Source organism: Pyxicephalus adspersus, chromosome 1 (assembly GCF_032062135.1).
Source record: "Pyxicephalus adspersus chromosome 1, UCB_Pads_2.0, whole genome shotgun sequence".
Classification (NCBI taxonomy): domain Eukaryota; kingdom Metazoa; phylum Chordata; class Amphibia; order Anura; family Pyxicephalidae; genus Pyxicephalus; species Pyxicephalus adspersus.
In genome coordinates, this window is record NC_092858.1 from 39,677,731 (window position 1) to 39,697,958 (window position 20,228).

The 20,228-nt window shown below is 37.0% G+C and overlaps 1 protein-coding gene across 3 annotated transcripts in view; it reads right to left on the reverse strand.

Moving 5' to 3' along the window:
- Window positions 1–203: 203 nt before the first annotated feature.
- DTX3 (deltex E3 ubiquitin ligase 3) overlaps window positions 204–20,228 on the reverse strand; it is a 57,644-nt gene continuing 37,619 nt past the window's right edge. For all 3 annotated transcript variants that reach the window (XM_072407336.1, XM_072407327.1, XM_072407346.1), the window contains 3 exons: window positions 15,056–15,812; window positions 5,619–5,836; window positions 204–3,924 (listed from right to left, as the gene is read on the reverse strand). In XM_072407336.1, the coding sequence (XP_072263437.1) occupies window positions 3,849–3,924; window positions 5,619–5,836; window positions 15,056–15,793 (1,032 nt within the window). In that variant the 5' untranslated portion in view covers window positions 15,794–15,812 and the 3' untranslated portion in view covers window positions 204–3,848. The remainder of the gene's footprint in view (window positions 3,925–5,618; window positions 5,837–15,055; window positions 15,813–20,228) is intronic.

A 20,228-nucleotide genomic window follows, 5' to 3' on the forward strand; every position in this document is an offset into this window, starting at 1 on the left:
TGCTGTTTAGTGATCTACTGTGGTGGATCATTAAATGACAGACACAACTGATAATACCGTATTTGTGGAATTATGTGGAAGATGCAGCAGTTGCCTTCCACATGTCCTCCCCAATTCATAAAACAGAGTAGTGCTCTTTGTACAACTCTTCTTCATTTCCACTGTCCCTTGAAATGATCACAAACCACTGTTTCTGCTGATAATTATTAAGTTTGTAAAAGGCTTGAGATTTATTTTAATATCAAAGATGTCTTCACATTCCACAAAACTTCTCTTTAGGCTTGTGAATGCAGCCTCTGCTCTGTGCCTATGTACCCCCTTTGAAAATATTAAGCACTTGTACTATTCCTTTGCGTCTGCCTATGTACAAAGGATAATACAACATTTCCCAGCTGTCCTGTCCTACACAACAGGACAAAAAGATGGCAGAAGCATAAACAACTAATACCATCAGCTTGCCTCATCTAAAGCAGCGAGGACGTAAATATCATTGATGTAATTTGTTTATCTCTATTTCATAAAAAAGTATTTTGCATGTTTCTTTAATCACACGCTATACTGTCAGGAGCAGGGTGAAGCAATGTCGCTGAAGCCTTAGTACCGTACCGCATTATAAATGATTTCTCGCTGTCAAACATCACTGTCTAAATTTCTCACCTTTCAGCAGGTCTTCTTCTGCAACTTGTAAAATGACACTTATATCACTCAGTACCCTAAAAGCTGTAAATGTAATGTAATGTAAGATAATGGACATTTCTCGACACCTGTATCATGTAGATCTCTGTGGAAATTCCAGCCCTAGACTGCCTAGTGACAATGAACACAGCATGTAACACATCTACTTTCCATTTAGTGGTCACTCTGATAACTTGTAATGCTGCTAAACTGGTTATGCTGTACAACAAGGAAATTCCCAGTATGGCTGCAAACTACATTAAAACAGCCTTTTTTAGACATAGCACCTAAAAAGGATATTCTGCTACAGTACTGAGGATGTTATTTAAAGCTTAACTCCTGACAAACAGCTAAATACACTAATAAAATACATATACAAGAGCTGTTCTACCTGCCAAAGGATTTAGTTTACTTTTGTTCATCTGATTCCTGAGGTTTACACACAGGTGAGGTTAGTGACCTGACTTTTATTTACTGACACTTAAGAAGCTGGGTTCTAACCCTAGCCTGTGATTGGACGGTGAAGGAGAAGTAGCAGACAGATGAGTTCATCACCTGCTGTTGTTAAAAAAATGATAATCTGCAGCACCACCAATCTATTACCAACAGAGAGAAGTGTTTTCTTTTACTCCTGGTGACTAATTGTAATATAAATAGGAAAGGTGAAAATGTGATGCCGAGGAAGGGGGAAAAATGAACCTGTTCTACTGCAAAAGCAAAGCACATGCTTTATGCAATAGTTCAACATAACAAATAGTTCAAACATGAGTGTAAAGTGCATTACAAAAACATAAATCTAAATATATAGGTAACTAAAGTTATGCACAAATATCAACCTTTACTATCCAAGCTCGATCACATCCATTCAACTATTTCAGATCTATTTTTCAATAAGACTGTAGTCACATTACTGGGGCAAACAAATAGTGAAAAGGTGGCTGAGGCTATACTCAATGTTTAATAGTTTAGATTTATTGATCATCATGATGTGTCATTTTCACTAAAGGTAACCACTGCTTACATTTCCAATGTCACTGTTAATAGTTTAGTAAATGTTCACCACCCCTCCAAATGTAGCACCTTGGCAGGCACCCAAAGATGGTTGTTGGCCTATCATGCCTTTGGGCCTATTTCTCTGCCACTAATTGTAAGAATTATTCAGCCAATGCTCAATTTTCCTAACTGTTTGTCTATGCTAATCACCCTTGTTGGATGTTTGTGGCCAATTACTATGACTCCTTGGATTAGACAGATGACAAAAGTGTCTAACAAGCATGCTTGGGTTATCCATAAATGTATTATATAGAGAGATTCTGTGTAAAAAGGATTTCAGCTGCTAAATCAAGTATGACAAAGTACGTAATTGTACCGCCATTATAAATGAAATGTGAAAATGGGAGCTAACTGCAGGTAAAGGATCAACAAATACAAGTCAACTTGTTCTTTGTTATGGGTTATGCAATCTTATATAGGCTGCTATTTCTAGTGATTATAGAATTAAATTAGGGGTGATGTTTTCTTTGAAACCTTTAAAGTGCTGACCTTTAATGGAATTTTCATGAGAGGAGAAAAGTATGTCCCAGGTGGTAAGGGTATTTTTTTGTCTAATTTTTGAAGTAGCACAGAAGAACTGAATAGCAGTGGTGTCCGAAGATGCAGACATTTCATGTAACTCCAGGTATGCAGTAAATTTAGAGCCGTATAGCCGATGGCTGCTTTTTTTTCCCAATGCCTACTACATATGCCGTTCCCACATCTATTTTCCATGGGGAGGCTTGAATTCTGAACAATAACACAATTGAAACAATACATAAAAAACTAGAACCTATGTGATCATTATATTCAATATAGCAAGATTTTGACAATTATGGGTTAGTAATAGCAGCATTTTTAAAGAAAACACAATACCCACGTCAATCCAAACTCAAATAGCTAATCATACTACTGGGATGGACAGCATATTACAACACTGCAATAACAGTTTGGTAAATAAATCTGTCCCCTCTTTAATTTTAGCAAGACAGGATTTCAATTTATACATAAGAACAAATCATTTTCAAGGGTGTACACGAGTGTGATTCATTGTATTGTATTCATTGTCTGTATTACAGATAAAGGACATGTATGTAGTCTCCGCTAGGTTAATAAATATCTCAACAAAATGTATTACCCTTCAAAGGTAATATACGTAAAATACCAAATTTCAAGTTCTGGGCAGATATGTGAATTCAATTGGTAGCATTGTTAACTCTTCTACACAAAGATTTAAATATTTAAAAGTGTAACTGTACTTTAGGTTAGAAAATCCAATACAACCTCCTTTTACCCTTTTCATCAAATGCCCTACAAACCCCAAATGAAGACGCTCCATACACATACATAATATATGGCATTATAAGACATTTCTAGAAGGATTTTTTTTCTTCTAAATTTGAGACTAAATATTAGCATGCTTCTTACCAATATCAAATATACAACCAGAATGTTCCCTGCAAGAAGTAAAGCTCCATTTTGTATGGATTTGCATAAGATATCTCTTCACTGTTTTTAATGAAAGTGATAAATAAAACAAAAGTAAACATAACCAAAAGATCGAATAGGCAATTGTAGATGTGGAAAAATACGATGCATAACGCCCTGCAACACCAAGGTACCAGGTCTGCAGAAAACATTATGCACTGATGCTGACAGGTTGGTCCTTTCTAGAGGCTTTTCAACTACAAAGCTCAAAAAATGGAATTCCAGGTAAACTGCAAGGTGTGGACTGCTCTGTAAGATAACAAACAATTGTCTTCTCCAGGGAAATCAGACACGAAGACTAATGACTGAAAGGCCAGCTAGAACTAAGTCGTCCACACGTAATTCAAAATCTCTGGTTTTTCTTCTACTTTAACGTCTGAATAAGACAATCAAATCATCTCCAAATTCACCATTAAGGCAACCCCCCCCCATTGAAAAGTTATTCATGTTTAACAAGTTTTTCAAAACTTTGCAAAATCTTCAGTGTTGGTTCCAAGTTCCTATTCCCATTGCAGTTTCCAAAATAAGCGAGATCAGCAAAGGAGCTAAAATGAGAGGACAGTAAGAAAAGTGGGACACAGGCAGATTTTCCTCTATGGGAATTTTTTCCGTCCCTATTTCTTGGTGCCTGTACACGGCACAATATTTCCTCTCTAGTCGGCAGTAATGCCTTTAGCTCGCAGCTCCTCCTGGACTCTCAGTAAATAGGTGGGGTCAGGGTATCCAAATCTAAAATCAAAACGGAGAACATTTCCAGATTAGTTCCATGCACCTACAGAACAGTATAGAAACAACTCCAGTCAAGCTTAACAATTTACTATGAAAGTACAAACAAGCAAGCAAAATAGCTTACTTATCCAGAGCTCGTTTGAGAATGAATGCACAAGGTAAAACTGTAGTATAATGCTTTCTGGCTCCCGGTAATCATCTATAATGGCAACATCAAATTTTGATACTGCTCACTTATAAGAGAAGGGGTTTTGCTTTTTTGAAGCTTTAAAAAACAAGCTCATATAAGTGCTTCATAATGGTTTAACACTGCTAAATGACTATTTTACAGCAACAGCAAAGTGGGGGCATTCTGAACTGAAACTTTGTTCTTACACTAAACTGCCTGAAATAATATCACATTATCTTTTCAGCATTGCTTTGTCTGAATGCAGATAATTACAACCAAATATATCAATAACAATGCACGTCTGTGTTTTAACATTTTACAATAATTACATTTATTTTATTTCTTTATAATTTATAAGTGAACAAAAAGATTCTATTTTTATCTTGGTCACAATATATGGCTTCTTTTTTTCTAGGCTGGTAGTTCTCTGATTGTATAAGCTAAAATCCAGAATGAATGTCGTAATAAAACACAATCATACCAGGCCCATAAAAATCCATTTATCATCTCCCATGAAAGCAATTTTGCTCTCACATAATCAAATAGGCTTTTCATTTGTAATACAATGCAATATGAGTTTCATTTTATGGACTGGAGAAAGACCTATATTATCATTTAGTTAATGGCCTGACAAAATCAATGTTGCCCACCCTGTATCATTGCTGGAAGATTTAAGTCAACATTAAAACAGGGTATTATATTTCTGCTTCCAACTTTTCTATCCTGGGAAAACAAAATTGCATTTTCCAACGTTGTTCAATTTAGGCTATAAAGAAAGTAACATGATCTGCCAACTTCTAAAGATAAGCAAGGGTACCACATACGTAAATCCCAGTGCACCTGAACAAGGGAAGTCTATACAACGGGCCTGATTTATTAAAGCTCTCAAGACTGGAAAGGATACACTTTCCCCATTGAGCCTGGGTGATCCAACAAACCTGGAATGGATCTGGTCCTGAATTTAAAATATTTTCTAACAAATAGCAAATTACTTTTAGAAAATCCATTCCAGGTTTGCTGGATCACCCAGCTTCACTGATGAAAGTGTATCCTCTCCAGCCTTGGAGAGTTTTCATAAATCAGGCCCAATGTCTCAGATTAAAGCTGACTAGGGGACAACCCAGTTGTGTGTTCCCAGGTTCATACAGGCAGGTTGTTTACCTATGCACCCCTAAGTTTGCTATATTTTTCAAAGCTGCCTGACCGCCATTTGGCTGCCAGTGACTAAAGGGGAATGCTAAGTTAAAGGGTGATCCACTTCTCTATAGCAAAAACAGCTGATCAGTGGCTTGATCAAAAATCACTAAATCTCTGTATATGATTGCAACCATTTTCAGTGGCCTGATTTATTGGAATTGCCAACCAACATGTTTTAGCAAACATGGGGAATGTATGACTCACTGTCTTACAACCCATATAATTTTTAAAATTCACATTAGATTGTCTTGACCAAGTCATGCATCAATATTAGGGAAACGGCATGAGAATGGAGAGAGCCAGTATTTATATTGTAACAAGGACTTACAGTTGTGGTCCTCCTGTGCAATTAGTTTTATGGTGAATATCATTCCATGTTATAACGTTAGGTCTTCCTGTGGTCATTGAAGTCCCAATGGTAAAGGTCAAACGTTGATCAAAGGCTTTCTTAAACAGAGCCAGAACTTTGTTCCCCTCTGGGCAATCAGGTAAGTAAGCCACACGGGTTGTTCCTGGATACCTAACACCAGGATTCGGGTGTTCTGCCTGCAAAGATATACAAAAGCAATTATCAGAAGTGTGTAAGACACCATTACACCCAAATAAATGCAAAATATATACAAAATTTACTTTATTACACGGTGACACAAAAAAAAGAAAAAGCCTAAAACTAGTTAAAGTAAAGCATCAGGCAGATTCCTCAGTAACTCATTTAAATAGAATTAGATCAGGAGTCACCAGAATGTTGAGATATGATGAGCAAGCTAACAAAAAAAACTTTCACATAACAGCAATAGGACTCCAACAGTTGCAAAACTTTCACAAACACTTATTCTGTTTTTTTTTTTTTTAACACTGTCATATTCCACTGTACTTTAAAGAGTATAGAATAAGGTTTGCTTCATTTCTTGTGTTGCAAGGAGCCTAATGTCATGTATGTAATGTTTTAATCCTTACTGAACAAGAAGGATAAGAGTTTGTTCCTACATCAAATGCTATATGAAACTCTTGGTGGAGTTGTATATACTGGTAAGAGTTGATTGAATATGATCGGTATATTTATAGCTGTGCAAGTGTTAACAGTTTGTTAATGATACAATTTGAATTGTTATTTTTATCAATCAGATGATTAATGAAGGAGATATAGGATCTCAAAAGGTCAATTGATGAATATATATTTTTTATATGTTATCTTTATGTTTTAAAAGTATAATATATAAACTATAAAGTAAAATCTTTGACAAATTTACTATAATATTACTTTAACACAAAACTTGATTATAAACAACATTTTTAGTTTCACCACCAGGAACAAGAATAAATAAATTCTTGGGCAAATCCACCCTTGAGCAAGCAACATAAAAGTTGTCCGTGGGAGAAACCGGGCAATCTCAAATCCACTCCGCAGTACGTAATAGTCTGCCCTTGTGACTTGTTGATAAGATAGAGAGCGCAAGTCTCACTGGAATTTGTAATCTCTTAAACTGAAAAAGGGAGATCGGTGGGAATGAGTGGTATTCAGTGACTACACCTGATAACATGGCAAGTATTTGAGTTTATTTCGTGGACATCTTCATTTTTAGCACCAAAAATGGCCCTCTCTCGCAACCAGTTAAAATTTTGATAGTTTTGTAAAACTGCTGGATAGACTGCATCTATTAGCTCTGCAATGGACAACACCAGATTACAGAAATCGGTTGGCAATTTTATCTTGCCAGAAGACTCAACTGGTAACCTACCTTCTCTGATTTCGAGTCGTTTTTTAGAGGAAATTAGAGCACTTTCATCCCCCAGATGTACTCTCATGTTTTGCTTTTGTTATGTGTTGTACGTGCTGGCCTCGTGCTGTTGTACTGTCTCTGAAGCTCTAGATGTATAGGGTCTTTCTCTGATTTCCTGTACTCGAGTCTCACTCTGTTGTACTGTCTCTAAAGCTTTAGATATAGTAGCTCTATCTCTCCTATGCTGTAGTAGGGCCTCATGTTCTTGTGCTGTCTCTGAAGCTCTAGATGTAGTAGCTCTATCTCTCTTTTCCTGTAGTTGGGTCTCACGCTGTTGTACTGTCTCTGAATCTCTAGTTGTGGTAGCTCTCTCGCGCAGCATGGCAAGTCTTCTATTCCTGTCCTCGGAAAATTCTTGTCTACGGTGTTGTTTCATTATTTTGCCTTTGATTGCACTCGGCCAATTGGCTTACGTTTTCTCAAAGGCATTATTACATGCCAGAAATTTGTTAGAGTCCAAAACAGCGTATGTAAAAATATAAGCAAAAGGCACACTGTCACTGAGCAATACATACACACATACATACATGCAAATATACCTCTGACATATACCACAGCGCTATACAAAGATCAGCGGTACACTCACATGAGTCTGAGTCATATGTCTAGCAAGTTTGGTTGTAATGTGTTGATGCGTTTCCTAGTGATCACATACACACATGTATATATATATAACACTTACATACATACATACAAATATATAGCTCTGACATATAGCACAGCGCTGTACAAAGATCAGCGGTGCACTCACATGAGTCTGTGTATAGCAAGTTTGGTTGAAATTTCTTCTTTGCACTATCCTGCTTTGTATTAGTAGACAGTTGGAAACAACTATTGTTGCTAGGATGAGTGGGTAATGAATATAGCCCTCTCTTCAAAAATGATGATAAATAGATGGTCACTTATACCTTTATAGGATGTTGAAAGGCTTCAATACTTTATAAGTGCAGTACAATGAAGTGCTAGAAATATATATAGGGGGAGAACTGTATTATAGTTAAATTATACGATAAATCATGTTTGTCTACACACTTGATTGCTGACGTTGCTTGCACCTTTACTTGTGTGATGCCTGTGAGTTGTCAATATTGAGAGGATTGTAGCTTTTTGAGAAGCATTGGTGAAAACTGAGTTAGAAAATCGTGAATAATTTTTACACTAATAACTTTTGCACTAAATGTTTGTGGTTTGAGTCATTGAAATATATGGCTCAGGGCTGCCTAAGCCTTTCCACCATCAACTTCAGAAATGATGAACAGGAACATACAAGTCTGGCATTGTGCTATTATGTCTTCTTCAAAGGATAAAGCCTCTGTAACAAACAAGACAAAGACTTTAGCAATGATTTAGGAAAACTGCAGCAAAGTGGATACGTTGCAATTTGCTGCAGTTTTCATTCATGAGCCCAAATGACTGGCTGATATAGGTAGCAGAGAAAATTTGGTATGATTCCTATGTAGAATATATATTTAAAAAACAAAAACACTTCAGTTTTATTACCAGGTTATTATGAAGTGCTTATTTTACTGTATCAAATAAACATTTTCAATATACAATACACAGTAATCCTTTCCCTGGCTTATGTATGACACATTACTCCTGAGTCACAGTCTAGTGGCAATAAGCCACAAAACACATTATAGGTTCCTTGGGATGGATTACTGTTGAGGTGTATATAAAACGTCCTATTGTAACTGAATAAATAGTCTATGCGCTCCAGCTAAGCTTTAAAGATGGATTAGAGGTAGTTGGAAGCAAATTGTTTATTAATTTGGCAGGGGAAACAGTAAAGTCATTTATATTTAGGCAAGGTATGCATGTCATCTATTAGAAATAATGGGCACACACAAGCAACCATTAGACTTTTGTCAATAGAGATTTTTCTTGATTTCAATGGGTTAGGTGATCATTATTTAAATTGGGCTTTGTTTAACAAGATAGTAGAGGAAAGGGAAAAGGGAAGGTAATAATAAAGCTCCATATATTTGATTAAAAAGCTGAACCTAGCAAAAAGCAACAAAGGTTAGATCTTCAGCAGACATCATTATGCCCATTATAGAGATTTCATACATTTAAGTACATATGTGCACAATACTACATTAACTGAATGTGCACAGTGAAATGACTACTACATTTTCCTGTGAAACTTTTATTCTGGTCATTTCAAGGGATCCTCTGGATCATATGGTGTTAGAATATCATACACAGGCCTTGCTGAGAGGCTAAAATCTTAAAGTCAGCATAGTAAATGACTAATTTGTGTACTTCCAATCCAGATATTCTTATCTTTACTACGTACACACGTCAGATGATTCTCGTCCAATAATTGCCTCGGGGTTGTTATTGGACAAGAATCTGGCGTGTGTACAGCGATCAACATCCACACGACCTTCCTGGCGGATCCACAGATGACATGGAATTATAATGAAAGTGAAGGGGAGGGAGCACAGCGGGGTGCCATTCCATTGTTCTCCCCCTCCCCTCCCCATAGAGTGGAAGGGTGCTGTATGTACAGTGCTTGTTCATGCATTGTGCAGTCCTTTGTCATTAGAAAGGATCATGAAAGATCCTTTCCAACGACAATTATTTCATGTGTGTACGTAGCTTTAGTGCTATGTTGGTGCACTAGTTGGTAAGTCTCCATAAACAGCTATTGCTTGTCTAATAATTCCAGGCCGTTGCAAGGCAATGATACTAGGTTCCTGCTTTTGAAAAATTAAAAAAAGTATCAATTACTTCAGTAGACTTTCTAACACCGCCATTCTCAACCATGCTTCCTCCAGAAGTTGATAAGCGTTCCTTGAGCTGTGGTTGATTTACCTCCTATTTGATGGTGCCTGTCCAGTTCCAGGGCCAATGCCATTTGGCAGATCCAGCTGCAAGACCCCAATTACTGTTTTAGCTGTCTGTAAGGGTTAGTATTATGACCATTACCAACTGGTTTTAGTAGGGGTTCCCATGATGCCAGAACCCTGAGCCTGCGATGGGAGAGTGGGCCGGTTGTGTCCAGAGACAACTCCCCCCCCCCACCGTCCTGAGCCTGCGATCAGTACAGGGGACATGGTCTGTACTTTTCTACTGACCCTGCTGGGGGGGTGCAACAGCCAGAGCCACAGACCACCAAAATTTTCTTGGGGACCACCGATTAGCAACCACTGATATAAAACATGTCCACTCAAAACCCTGTCAGGTAAACATAGGCTTCTATCTTCTTGATTTTTGTAAAGAATACACTTTGATAATTACCTTATTTTGGTTCTCAACTGTAAAGCAACTGCCAACAAAAATGAAAACATTCCTGCAAGAAAACATATGAATATTACTTACCTTTTCAGACGGTGCAGTAGTTCTTTATTCTTTTGCCACCAGTAAGGGGTCTATTGTTAAAGTAGTGAATCTGACATTCACTGAGAAATTCTCTGGCAGTGAATCTTTCAAGTCCATGTGTAATTCAGGGAATAGTTCAGAGAATGTCAGATTCACTGATTTATAAATAGACCCTAAGAGTCTTCTGCATCTGACACAATTGGATGTGTCCATTGCCTACATCCACAGGGCAGTGCATTAGAATGGGATTTTATGTGCCATCCCTCCCAAGAGGCAACAATAAGGAACAGAAAGATCACCAGAGCCTACAGAAAAGTGGACAGAAGCCTAAGTCTGATGTATTTTTTTTGCCATTTTTTAAGTGTTTTATATGAGTTTTGGGCGGGGTGTATTCAAAGCTTTAATGAGATTTTGGTAATAAATTTAGATCTACTTTAAACTGTATTCTTAGAGAAGCACACAGCTGAATTACTAAATGCTGGATATTAACAATACCAACTAGGGAAGAAATTAAATAAAAAATACGGTGCACATATGTGATGGAACAAATGACAAATGCTCCACACAGACCTTACTGATGTTAAGAAAAATCTGGAACCAATATGCTAACCTGAATTGAACTATTTGTATTTTTAGGCCATATGGGAGTACATTTGCAATGTTTTATATTTCTATGTATTTAATGTAATAAATACCCAATAATAACCAGTGCTATCATTATTACTATTCTACCACTAGTTTTTGTGTATATTTTATTGCTATTTTTTTTAATAAGGATACTTTACATTTTCTATCTGGTTCCTTGCATCTTTTATGGTGTTTTTTTGTGTCAGAAGGAGCAGGACCTTTTCAAACCTTCCCCCTACCTAAAAACTTATTTTTAATCAAATCTATTGCTAGACTCTAGAAAAAACCACTGGCAGTTTCATTTATGGGTTCTAAAATGTATACCACTCCGCTCATTATGTTTTGTCTTTGAGCTTTATTTATAGAACAGGGAATCAGAAATTCCCAAAAGGGAATCTTTCAGGTCCATGGGTTTTAATACCAGTAATCGATTCTCACCAGGGAATGTTTGAGAGAATCCCAAATCCCTTGATTTATAAATAGAGCCCTTTGTTGCACTTGGTTTTCCCTCACTTCTTGGCAGGTGCAACTGCTGTCACAGTCATGATAAGTGAGGGGAAATCTTTCTAATGGCAAACCACAAAGCAGCTAACAAGACAGGGGTACCAATCCCTTCCCCAATGTATCCAAAAACCTTAAAAATGTGGGCAAACACTTTGAACTTTAACACTATGCCACTGTTTTAAAGTGAGCAACAGCATGCAAGCTAAACGCACATAATGGCACCTCGGACTTATTAGAATTTTATATCTACAGAAAATAGCGGAAAGGATAAGGAGGAGACTGGGAAATGATTATAAAGTCCAGATAACAAAACATAATCCTATACATAATGGATGCAGAGTGGGTGCAATTTATATATGTAACACAAAACAAATTAGCTGCAAAATATGCCTTCAAGTTAATGTCAAACTAGTTTACCTGTTCCTGGTATCAGAACAGTTGAAAAGCACATAATGCATCACACACACAAAACTTGAAGTTGATGAAGTTTCAAGCATGTTTATGCTAATTGCATACTGAATATTTTGTCTGACATGTAATAATTTGATTTCTTGACCAACAATATTACTATCCAGTCAGTGGCAGCTATGAACAAAGTTAATTGATGATTAAATAAAGTGGTCAGCAAACTTGTAATTTGCCCATAGCAGATCCTGTTTTTCCTGTTATACAGCTTCAACACTGCAATTCTCTTCCTGCCACATTTTACGGAATTCCCCTACCTGGAAGTTCCCCAATGTTGTCTGAAAATATTTGTGCCTTGATTATGACTTTCATTAAACTCCAACGACATTAAAAGTTGCAGCTAAAAAATGTAATGCTTTGAGTTGTGTTATATTTTAGTGAATGAAACCCTATTTATTACTGTAATTGCAGTAAAGCATATGTCCTCCTTACTATTTTTAATCCCCTAAATGCTGCAACACTTGCACTGGCAGCAGTAGAAAAGACCGATCTCTTTTCTCATAGACAGCATTCCAGCTTAACCACACACTGGGAGCTGCTTGTGAAAACAGGTCTAAACTTCCTAATGCTGCCAACACAGGGGTTTGTAAGCCTTGCTGTATCACATGGCTGACATTACATAAAATAGGGCACATTTAATACTGTATATAATGATACATTTTAATGTAATGATTTTTTGTGTAATAAATAAAAGAGATTTATTTGTATTTTATTGTATTATATTTGGTTTTTATTACCTATAAAAATAAAACCTGCCTTAAAAATATCACACATTTCAGTGTGTTAAAATCACAATGGGCCTCCAGTCTTTAGGACTGGAGAAGATAAGACTATCATAGGTGAACCTGGGTGATCCACCAAACCTGGAATGGATTTTCTAAAGTCATTTTCTGTTATTTACCAAATGTTCTCAATTCAGGACCAGATCCATTCCATGTGTGCTAGATCACCCAGGTTCTCCCATGATGGTCTCTTTTCTCGTTTTGGAGTGTTTTAATAAATCAGGTCCAGTGTCCACTTGTCTGATGAGGGCAAAACTGACTTTATCTGGGTAAAGCCCACCCTTTGCTGATTCATAATGAGTTCTCCTGCACTGCTCTGCTGCTTTATCCCCTGTTGAAGCCACCAACATAACTAGTGTCAGGGCTCAGAGGTAGTAGGAACATGTTGCCAAAGTGCTTGGGTGATTGTCCCCTAGGTCAGAGCACTGCACCCTCAGAGAGGACCACATACCCCTCATACCTGGCTGCACAAAGTATTGACAGTACCACACAAGTTCTTCTAACCTGACCTCAGGTTGTCCTGGGCCAGCCCCTGCCTGTGACTGGAAAGTAAAAGGAGAAGCTGCACAGTATTTTTTTAAGCACACAAACTGATTTGGTCCTTATGCTGCAGCTTCACACTCCAGCTATACAGTAGCTGTGAGAAAGCCTTAAGATCTGCGAGTTTGGCACCTGAAAGGAACCACAGAAATCTCTACTGCCAAACAGATTTGATTTGATTATACCATGGCTGCCCTTTCAAGAAAGAACTAAAACCAGCAGACACCAACTGGCTACAAATGAAGACATTGCGCAAACTAAAACGGCTAATCTAGCTAATCATAAGCCCATGTGTGAACCACCTATTGGGAGACTGGATAAATGGTTGTATCAGGCAAACTGTGCACCAGTCTGTATATGGGAACTAATGGAGGAGATCATGCAGAGAGGTGATTGCTCAGAAAGGCAGTGAGTAAATACATTAACATACCAAACATAGACTGAAAAACACTTCACTTAAACAGCATCTAGCAATCTGACTGTATACAGTAATAGCTGATAAATATTAAATCAAGGCATATCAAGTGCTGATTTCCTTCCATAAGGCGCTTTAAAGAAAATGTTCTCATCCTCCATACTTTAAAAAAACTTTTATACATAGCCTCTAAATATGATATCCTACATGCTGTGCAACTGTCCATACAGTTCATTTATAGAATATTTTCATGGAGATATGTCTATGGTATACATTTCCCAGATATATTCCAGCCTAGTTTCCATAGTACCTGAATAACCAAACCATTGTTAATGCAGAAACTTGGAGGAAAATCTAAATGTATTTTTGTTTTGGGTGTTAAGGCTTGTTAAGGTTGGATTTTCACTGAGCCCTACTATAGGATTTCTTCAATCTCAGGTTGGACAAGCATCTTCACACAACTTCTTTACAGAAAAGAATGTATCATAGTCCTATTTTTTTGTTTGGAATATAAGAAAATCATATTTACTTCAGATTGAGCCAGCAAATGCAGCAGCCAACCATGCAATAACTGACATGGCTGGGTCTAGACTAAAAATGGATCTGTTACTTAGATGTCTGGGTGAGAGACATCTGTAGCAGGGACATGGAGAATGGTAACAACATGGGGAGGAAGATCCCCAATCAAAACTGAAACATAATTAGATAGATATCAGTAACAGTCAGCTTCGAGCTGATGCCAGCTGCTAATTGTTGCTTGGCATAGCAGCTTAGGTCTTTGTTATTAACACTTACCCTATTTACTGGAAGTAAGGTCAGAGCTTCAAGCCAATCCCGATCGGGTTTGTCTGTAAGCTCAAGATCTGGATGTCTGTCTGTCTCAGACTTTTTTGCACAAAACCTGGACATCAAGTAGTTGACTACTTGATGCTACTGTCTGTACTTTGCTTTGATCATCTATTTAATGTGACATTTTTATTATGGGGGAACCCTTTGAAATACCTTTCAGATTCTCAGGGAACCCCTGCTATAATTACTATATTCACAGCTTACCAGTGTGGTGGTCAGGAGGAAGAATGCATCCTACATTTCTGGTCATTGAAACGAATGTAACCTTTACAGACTAAAATATAATTGCCAACTGACTGTCACAAACTACTCCTTGATGAAGGAACCCCTTAGCAACCTCTGGAGGAACTCTACCTGAGAAACAAAGTAATGACTTCACTCTAGTGTTTGTTCTGACTGTTATTGGCTATTGCCTTGAACTAAACAGAGGTTACTGACTCTGTTTAGAATGTAAAACTGTAAGTAGATTCCTTACCCCTTGGATGCCTGGTGGGAAGACATACTGGATGATAATAGTTCCATACTTCTCGTAGCCAGGAAGCAATAGCCCAGAGTCCTTGGATACCAACATCCTGCCATTTTCAGGTTGGTTTCCCACTAGTTGCCCATAGAACCGGCCACACATCGGACAGGCTTTCTTCACTTGGAGAGCCCTGGTAATACAATCCTCACAGAATGAATGCTGGCATTTCTCCAACGTCTTTATATTTTGGATCTCTCCCAGACAAATGGGACACTGGTTTTCTCGGTCATCTTCTGTCTCTTCTCTTCTGTGGTCACGAGAGCTCCCATGGCTGCTACTCGCTCCACCACTAGAACCTCCAAGTATCATTCCCCGAGCACCGAATGTTGGAAGGCTTCTACTATATGTATTCCGGCTGTGTGCCTCACCTGTATGGTCACTATTCTTATCTGTGTAGGTCATAAAACCCGACAGCTGATGCTGCTTGTAGGATTTTTTCAACTCTTTCTCAGTGTCTTTTAGCAAAGATTTTAGAGCTTTTCTAGCCAGGGGTATAGCATTCGTGGGAACATGGCTATCGACAGACAATCGTAACACATAAATCTCTGATGTTTCACCATCAATCAAAATACGGACTCCACTGTCTTCTCTCAGGCGGTTTAGTTTGGATGGAGTCTCTTTGTTAAGAAATTCCCAAACTGGTTTATTTACTGTGACTTTGTTCTTTGTGTTCACTCCGCAGTTTGCCATTCTGGGCCACACAAGGAAACTTAAACAAAGAAAAGAACACAAGCAATTAACATCGACATTTACACCCTAGAAAACCACTAGAGAAAAAGTATTACTTACAGTGGAACAGAGCAAATATGCATGGAACTACAAGACAAGTGATTCTACTATATCCTGCTTTAGTTTTAGTTTTCTGTTTCTACCTTCTCATTAGATAATAACCAGCATTATTAGTTTACTTTTTTTTAAAGTACCCCATAATTGATTCTTCTTTCAGGAATTTTATGTTACTTTTTTCTGTTGCTGATCTTGCCAGTAATGCACCTAATGCCATTGGGTGACAACATCTACCCACTATACTATACCTAGGAGCAGAATTGCAGATCAGCCTCCTCTCCTTTTCTCCACAAAGAGGTGAAGTTCCCAGGGATAGCTGGGAAACATTGTAATTGATGAGAATGCAGAATCAAGCATAATGCACAGGAAATGATTAGCTAACAAGATTTCTGGAAGGATCATTTTTTTTTTTTAATTTTATGACAGAACAATTTCAAATGTATATTTGACAAATCTAAAATTAGAAATGTTCAGGGATGTTGTTAGGGTACAAAAATACATTTTAAAAGAAAACTTGTTATTAATAAATATAAACTACATGCAAATCCTCATATCCTATTATGTAAGTTTACAAGTAACATACATTTATAAATTTGAATATAATCATGAACAAATTGTACATATATAAGGTATAGAAGGTATAGATGTATGTTTGTATTTCAATGTGTTTAATATATTTTTAGAGGAGTAAAAACGAGCAACTTGCATCTCACATACTCAACAGTATCCATATCAAATTAAATGGCCAATTGAGTAGATCTAATTCTCCTCACTCCAAAAAGATTATCCAGCAAATTAAACCACATGGTGGTGATGTATTCAATACAAATAGCAGGCCAGCTCTAGACAAGATCATAAGTTTTACTTTAAATGAGTAAATGAGGGAAGGCATAAATCATCTTAATGTCTCAAATAGGAAAGCGTGGGAAGGAAGAACAAACTTCATCTGACAGAGATGTAGGAAAGGTAAGAAGAGAGGATAAAAAGGACCTCCAATTTCAGATCAGCTCCCATTTAGGATAACTAGAGAATCCACCAAAAGATTGGTATTACCAGAACAGAATAACTTATCATTGGTCATTATCCAAATCAATTTTGCTTTGATGTAGTCAAGTGCGAGAGTTTGTGTCTTTTAAAATTTGAAAATGACAATATGGGCAGCCAAAAATATAGTCAATTAGATGTGAGAGGTATTTTAGCAAGGGTGAGTCAATCTTGTGTGCTTATTGGTACTTTGAAGATTGATCTGTGTAATACAAGTAAATAAAAATTCGTGCCCAGAATCTACCTACTCCACCAAGGGTGGACTATAGCTCCCCTTTGACCGCAGCCACGAAAGCAGAGAGACATATGGGTTAAAATTTTCACTGTATTACGTTTGGTACCATGTTATAGAGTTATTTTTTACAATGTGAGCATGCTTCTCCCTACAGAAATATGTAATTACAGCTTTCTTTCCTAAAAAGAGAACAAGGTTTTTTTTTTTTGACTGTGTTTATGTGCACTGCATCCACCTATCAGACAAGAAGAGTCCAAGAAACAATAACATCCAGGACAAGCAGATATTAGATAAGCTTAACATATAGGTAACAATATATTTGTATCATTTTTACAAACAACTTTAGATTTACCAAAGGTTTGTGATATGAAGATCTTCCTAAACTTTTTAATCAATCTGAATTCAATCTTCCTTTCTTTTTTAAAAAAAGGAGCAAGTGCTTCTTGACATATAGAATGTCCAACAAAGTTTGAAATGAAAGTTTGTGTGTTAAACACTTCAGAAAATCACACTTATATATATAGTAAAACCCTACATTTTCCCAATCCTTATAATTCATAAACCATCCACATCACTTTCAAGAATCACACAGCTTCCAATAACTCTATAGCTATACACCTGAGATTAATAAACCGTGGACATTTCAGGAAAAAAGACAGGCAGCGCCTGTTCATTCTACCGAGCTGGAAACAAAAACAAAAAATATTTTCCAGCAACAGAATGTTCACATGTGTACAATGCTTAACACAACTTCACTATTTAAATGGTAGACAATTAAAAAATAAAAAAAAATAAAACCCCACCCATGGTGATTTTGCTTGACTAGATAGGAAGTCTGTTGCTCATTAACTAAAGGAGACACCTTAAAAATCTTATTAAATATTTCTAAATAAAACGTATATGTAGCAGCATTTTTCCTCAATGTCCATTGCTTTGTTTCTCTTACCAGATAAATCAGTAATAAAAAGTTCAACCCAAAACAATTCTGGGCTGAAGACTTATTGAGAGTCACCCAGATGTGCATACTCCCAGTCTACTGGTGAGGTTGGTAATTCTCCATGCAAATAAATGCACATGCAGCAGGAGGATCTCCATTAGAAGCCAGTCCCCTTCTCCACTGCTATCTAGTTATCAAGTGATGTCTGATGATTCTATGGCAAAGTAAACCCTGTGTTACAGTCTCTGACCAGAATTTCAGTGAACAAACATAGAGACAGACCTTTAAAGCATCACCTAATTACTTTATATGAGGAATCAAAAAATAAAATATTAAGTTTGGAGCAATCTACTTTAATGAGTATAAAATAAACTATTTGAGGTTTATATACTACTTGAATTGTGAATTAGGAACTTGCACATTAGTGTCACTATTTGAACTGTAATATTTTCTTTGTATGTATGAACCACTAAATATTGGAAAATAGAATAAAACATTTATTAAAGATCAAATCAGAATTGCTTCATGTTATTCACACAATACTGAACCTTGAAATAAGAAATTCAAAGTCTTACAGCTTTTGTATCTACATACAATTAACTCTCAGCTGTCAAATTTATTTTGCTGTATTTTAGAATTGAGCAATGACCAAAAAGTAGAACTAAGAACATTAGGAAATAAGCAAGAATCCCAAACAATATAATATAAAGAGAGATGCTCACTTCCGTTTTCCAGTCAGTAGGGGTGGCAAAATCCTGGGTGAATGGCAGCTGGATTTTTTCACATACATCCTCATGGAGTAGAGCAGGACTGCCAGCAACTTAAGTAAACTGACAACTCTGTGTTCTGATTGCAGCTCTTCAGTAGTAGTTATATTATTACAAAGATGGGAGAGGTTAGGGTTGTGCCTATGTGCTGATTTGCTTAGAACTAAACAGGAAGTCTTATTCACAGTGCAAGCTGACCCCTGGGATTTACCAGCCAAGAGAAACCTGCTTTGTAACTTCTCCCCCTTGGTTTTAGTCTTAACCTTTTTAGTATTTCCCACTTGAAAGTATTCAAAGTATTTAGTATTTACCATGTGAAGAACCAGCAGTTATGTCCTCCTGAACACCTAAACCAGTTTGCATGCGTGTTGACTTTGCTCAATAACATATCTTTTGCATATGGGTATTATAAGCCGTTTTATCTCTGTATATATAGATCCTTATATACATCTTCTACATTCCAGATCCCTTCCTTATACCCCAACACACTAACTTCTTCCATACTGCTAATTACCTACCCCTACCCTAACAAACTTTAAGCTATGGCATATTCTTCTTCTAACCTCTGCATTATCCAACCAAATTCCACAAAGAATTTTAAAGCTGATCACATGTTACTGTATTCTACCACCCACCCACAAGTTTGACTGACCTCTGGAATTTGAAAAATTGTCTAAACTGGGCAATGAATTGACAAATTCAGTACAGATTATTGCAAGATAAAACCGAAAAAGAATCAAAATGAGAAGCCACTAAAGTAATTCCATAAAAAGTGATTTGATCATTCCCCCTTGTTTAACCTGGGCGTTTTTTTTCTGTCCGGATTTATATATCTAAAAGCGGTACATTGTCTTTCATGAAAATTTATTTTACATTGTAGGTCTGTAATTCTTAGGCATAACTCACGAAAATATGTCCAATATTTAATAAATGTAATAATAAACTTTAAATGAAAAACACAAAAATCTGTTAAAACAAGGGTGCATAAATAAATCAAAAATATTAAAACCTGTAATGTAACTATACAGTAGTATATATATATATATATATATATATATATATACACACCGTATTTTTCGGCGTATAAGACGCACTTTTTCTTCCCCAAAACAGGGGGGGAAAAGTGGGTGCGTCCTATATGGCGAATGCATGTTTAAAAAATAATTAAAACCGGTAACATACTTACCCGATACCGCTATCCCGCGATCCTGCGTGCTTCTCGTCTTCTCTCCTCTACTCCTGGCTGCAGCAGACCCAGCGAGGAGAAGCCTGCACACGCAATCCCGGAAGCAAGCGTGCCCCCGCGATCCCGGAAGCAAGCCGGCGGAGAGAAACGGACCGGAAAGTGGGAAGGGA